The sequence below is a fragment of the Electrophorus electricus genome, chromosome 3, assembly GCF_013358815.1.
Source record: "Electrophorus electricus isolate fEleEle1 chromosome 3, fEleEle1.pri, whole genome shotgun sequence".
Classification (NCBI taxonomy): Eukaryota; Metazoa; Chordata; class Actinopteri; order Gymnotiformes; family Gymnotidae; genus Electrophorus; species Electrophorus electricus.
The window spans coordinates 29955001-29960000 of record NC_049537.1 but is presented as its reverse complement, the minus strand read 5'-3'; the positions used below and the strand labels follow the sequence as shown (position 1 = coordinate 29960000).

Genomic DNA, 5000 nt, shown 5'->3' with positions numbered 1-5000 from the left:
AGCACACAGATACAGCACATACGCCCGAGAGTTCAGAGTGTGAACTGAGATATTAACAAGGTCATTAAGCAGCTGTATAGAGGGCTCCGATTGGCCAACGAGACAACTAGACAAACGCAAGAAAGGAAGGCGTGATTAGAGAAACAGAGTGAGACCGAGGGCTGAGTGCAGTGTTAGTGCACTTGGGTAGGTGGAGGTGGGACATGATGATGTTAGGAGGCAGAATGAGCAGATCGAGCATGACAAAGAGGGAGGTATTTTAATAGAGGAATATCCAGATACTAAGACTACAAATCCCAAAAGCCACTGGGCCACTGACAGCCATGATAATTTAATCCTCAAACAGATTAAATGATCTCCCCCTCAAAGTAAGGAATGGCTCAAACTGGATCTGGAGTCTGAATCATACAGTTTGGTTGTGAAACTCGCAGGGCCTCATTACTGGTGCAACAGAGGAGTGGATGAGTCCGAGTCACTCACTCACTGCACTAAATCAACACCAGGTAAGGAGCAAAAATCAAATGATGGGGAATAATACTGAATCACACTTAAATCACAAGCACATGATTTCACTGGATCACCTTTCAACACCATGAAAATAATGGGAGGAACAAGCAATTACTCAGAGATCCAAAAACAAGTAAGAAGGATCATTGACTCAAGAAAATGAACCATGTATTAAGCAGCAGTCCAGTCATTTTTAAAGCTTTCATCAAAGCAAACACAACTGCGCAATTGTGTGTACACACCCCCACATGCTTTCAGAAGGAGCATTAAAACAGCTGCACGCATGTACCGGAGAGCTGAACCAGCAGTTTTAGAGATGGGAAAACATTCAGCTCAGTAGAGTTTTAACCCCGCAGGACTGGGAGTTCAGAATCTTGCTCTCAGGTTTGCACTTACCTGTTCGTATCAGTCTCTCAGATTAAACCCATGATTAAAATCTACCTAAAATGTGAATTACTGGATCCAGGAATTTATCTATCTATCTATCTATCTATCTATCTATCTATCTATCTATCTATCTATCTATTAGACTGTACTTGTCCTGTAGTTTCAAGCCAATCATATACTCACAAACAGAAAAAACAAATTTTCCTCTGTAAGATACAGGGTTCTGCATTATAATTAGCTGGGATGAGAATATTACAGAGGGCAGATTGGCTGACAGTGATTTTACTCTGAGCTGATTGGTTGGATAAGTTGTACCTTTAGATGCGAGAGACAATTCTGCAGGAAGATGTGCCAGTTACTGAGAAAAAACTGCTTCTGACTAACACACAGCAGACACGTGACTAGAGGATAGAGTGCCTAGAGAGAGAGAGACAGAGAAACAAACACAATTAGTCAGTGGTGACAATTAACAGTCTTGCTGTCACCATTCTCATGTCTAAAAATAACCCAAAAAGCAGGATCTGAGGAGACACTGAGGAAGAGGAGCAAATGAGGAAGGGTAGTGCAGTGGTGACACAGTCCTGGCCCCAGTCTCAGGTACAGAAGTGCTGGAGACATTAAAGAGCACACAGGGCTTTACCAGCGAGTGCTTCTTTCTGGAGCTGAGGTCAAAGGTAGTCTGGTAGAGCATCTCGACAAAGTTCTTCAGGCACGGCACATTCACTTCATTCTTTACCGCCTGCAACGCAACACACACACACACACACACACACACACACACACACACACTTTAATACATGAACACCACCAAAACTGATTTGAAAGAAAGAAAGAAAGTAAAAAGGTGTTTGTGGCACACGTGTGTGAGCGCATGCCTCCTCTGGCCAGACCCTGACACACACATGACCTGTGGAATGGGTGCCGGGGGCTATGACTTAAGTGTCCGGTCCTGACGGGGCTCAGGAGCGAGTATGTGGCAACTCTCATAAGGCTGCACATCTGCACATGTGGAATAAATGGGTGTAATTGCCTGGCGCCACTGTAGATGGAGACCCCAGCCCACCCCGAGAGGCTGAGAGGCTTGTGTCGGCAGCAGAGGATTCACTCACATTCCTGAGCAGAACAGCCGACCGCAGAGACCCAAAACCTGCCGAGCAGGTGGTATACAGTCTCGACATGGGACCTGGTGGTCGTGGAGTTGAGGTACTTACGGCAGCGACCGGAATGAGGATCTCCACAAACAGGCCGGCTAGTGCATGCTTTATGTCCTTGTCTTTCACTTCCAGAAAATACTGGGCGCATTCCTGCACAAACAAACGGGAACGCGAGTTATAACGGAAAACAGGCTAGTCAAAAGTTCACAGGTGGCCAGGGGAACATCGCTGCATGACTAACCTCCACAGTCAGGAGCAGTCAAGTACACATACTGAGAAGTGATGAAACAGTACTCATTGTAAGCACACACTCCATCAAAACGCTCAGAATTACTGCACTGTTAAAAGGCAGAACATATTACATGTAGATTTTTACTGCCTGTATCAGCCTTCAGTCTGGGTTTGGCATGGACTCAACAAAATCTGTGTGAACATACACACAGGCACACCAATGCTGACTTGTCCACAAAATCGGAACTGCAGGATTGCAGTTAAACAGTCTGTCTGATGCCCAACCCCCCCCCAAAGTTACACAACCTCTATAAAAGCTCAAAGTGGGAGCAGACTGTATAGCACAATCTCCTGCTAGCTGTGTGTGTGTGTGTGTGTGTGTGTGTGTGTGTGTGTGTGTGTGTGTGTGTGTGTGTGTTTCCACCTGCATGAACTGGAAGGACGCCTCGAAGTCCTCGACGGGGTACATTTTGACTCTGAAGAACTTCATGCCCATGATCAGACTGATGATACTCTGTACCACGTGAGGACTCTGCTCCTTCTGACGCAGCTCCTTCAGCTCTGTGATGAACTTCTTGCGCACAGCCTGGAACCTACGTACAGACACACACAGGCGCAGGCACACACACAAACACACACACATGAGCCCAATTAGCTTATGGAAGTCCCCTATGTGACAGTCATCATTATTTGTTCAAGTCTGCATTTCTGCTTTAACTGGCATGTCTGGTGAATGTGTACAGTCTCAGCAGCCCACACTCATTCCATCAGTGAGCTCTGTTTACAAATGCAGCTTCACTAACACTCAATGTACTGCATCCTCTCTTAGAACAACAAGAAGCATCTAACACAGACAGACAGTTCGCTCCTATGATAAATCAGTTTCTATCCAAGGCTATTACAAGGTTAAATTAGATTAAGGGGTTGAACAGGCTGCTTTGTGTTCATGTGGATCAGAGGGTTAGCATGCGCTCAGGGTGAATTATGGGAATTGTAACTGTCTGGGGCTTCTCTAAATCACTGGTCCCATCCAGCAGCAAAGAGCAGTGAGAAGCTAACGCTAGCATAACCCCTGTCTGCTCCAACACAGGAAGTAACCGCAGGCCATCTGAGCAGCGGGCACAATGGCATTTTTATAAAAGCCGAAAGAAAAATAGAATTTTTTTAGACAAAATTGAGCAAGTGCCAGGAATGATGTGTAAGCTCTACCTCTTTGAGAGGTAATGGTATTACAGAGTAAAACAAACAAACAAACAAACAAACAAACAAACAAACAAACAAACAACAACCACAAAGACAAGAGGCTTTATAGGAAAGGAACGGTTGCCATGAGGAGGCGGGAAGAAATCCTGACTTACTTGGATTGGGTGAGAACTCCGATAACCTCTGCGAACAGATCTGCTATGATGTGCACGTTACCAGTGTTTGGGCCCGAGCACCTGTCAATCACACCGACGAGCTTAGCAACAAAGGATTTAAGGCTGGGGACTCTGAAGCCAGTCAAGGGTGCTGAACGTCAGTTTTAAGGAGTTACATTTATGATGTGGTCACCTCATAAACTCATTCACTTTAGAGATAAAACCTGCTTCCTAATGGGAGAAAGTGTATGGTTGCATCTCAAGATAAAGTATATCCAGGTTTATTATAAGAGTTTTAAAAGCACACACTTACCCCTCTTTGTGTTTAAAGTGCTTAAATGCCAGGTTAAGGACTTCATGGACTAATGCATCTGGCACAGGATGAAGAGGAATCTATACAGAGAAAACATCATCCTCAGTCACACTAAGATGTACGCTGGGAAACATTAGGATCTTTGAAAGTAGACTGGGTATGTGAGATGAATGCACATACAGAGACACACACACAGATGCAGACACATGCTCACACACAGATGCAGACACATGCTCACACACACACACACACACACACAGATGCAGACACATGCTCACACACACACACACACACAGATGCAGACACATGCTCACACACACACACACACAGACACATGCTCACACACACACACAGATGCAGACACATGCTCACACACACACACACACACAGATGCAGACACATGCTCACACACACACACACACACAGATGCAGACACATGCTCACACACACACACACACACAGATGCAGACACATGCTCACACACACACAGATGCAGACACATGCTCACACACACACACACACAGATGCAGACACATGCTCACACACACACAGATGCAGACACATGCTCACACACACACACACACACACACAGATGCAGACACATGCTCACACACACACACACACACACACACACACACACGCAGACACATGCTCTCACACACACACACACACACACACACACACACACACACACACAGACACATGCTCACACACACACACACACACACACACAGATGCAGACACATGCTCACACACACACACACACACACAGATGCAGACACATGCTCACACACACACACACACACACAGATGCAGACACATGCTCACACACACAGATGCAGACACATGCTCACACACACACACAGATGCAGACACATGCTCACACACACAGATGCAGACACATGCTCACACACACAGATGCAGACACATGCTCACACACACACACAGATGCAGACACATGCTCACACACACACACAGATGCAGACACATGCTCACACACACACACAGATGCAGACACATGCTCACACACACACACAGATGCAGACACAT

At 45.8% G+C, this 5000-nt stretch overlaps 1 protein-coding gene across 7 annotated transcripts in view; it reads right to left on the bottom strand.

The window, feature by feature from the left end:
• Positions 1-5000, bottom strand: part of fryl (furry homolog, like) — an 84031-nt gene that overhangs the window by 41993 nt on the left and 37038 nt on the right. For all 7 annotated transcript variants that reach the window (XM_027022637.2, XM_027022634.2, XM_027022635.2 and 4 more), the window contains 6 exons: positions 3951-4030; positions 3638-3718; positions 2704-2872; positions 2106-2198; positions 1535-1633; positions 1210-1311 (listed from right to left, as the gene is read on the bottom strand). In XM_027022637.2, the coding sequence (XP_026878438.2) occupies positions 1210-1311; positions 1535-1633; positions 2106-2198; positions 2704-2872; positions 3638-3718; positions 3951-4030 (624 nt within the window). The remainder of the gene's footprint in view (positions 1-1209; positions 1312-1534; positions 1634-2105; positions 2199-2703; positions 2873-3637; positions 3719-3950; positions 4031-5000) is intronic.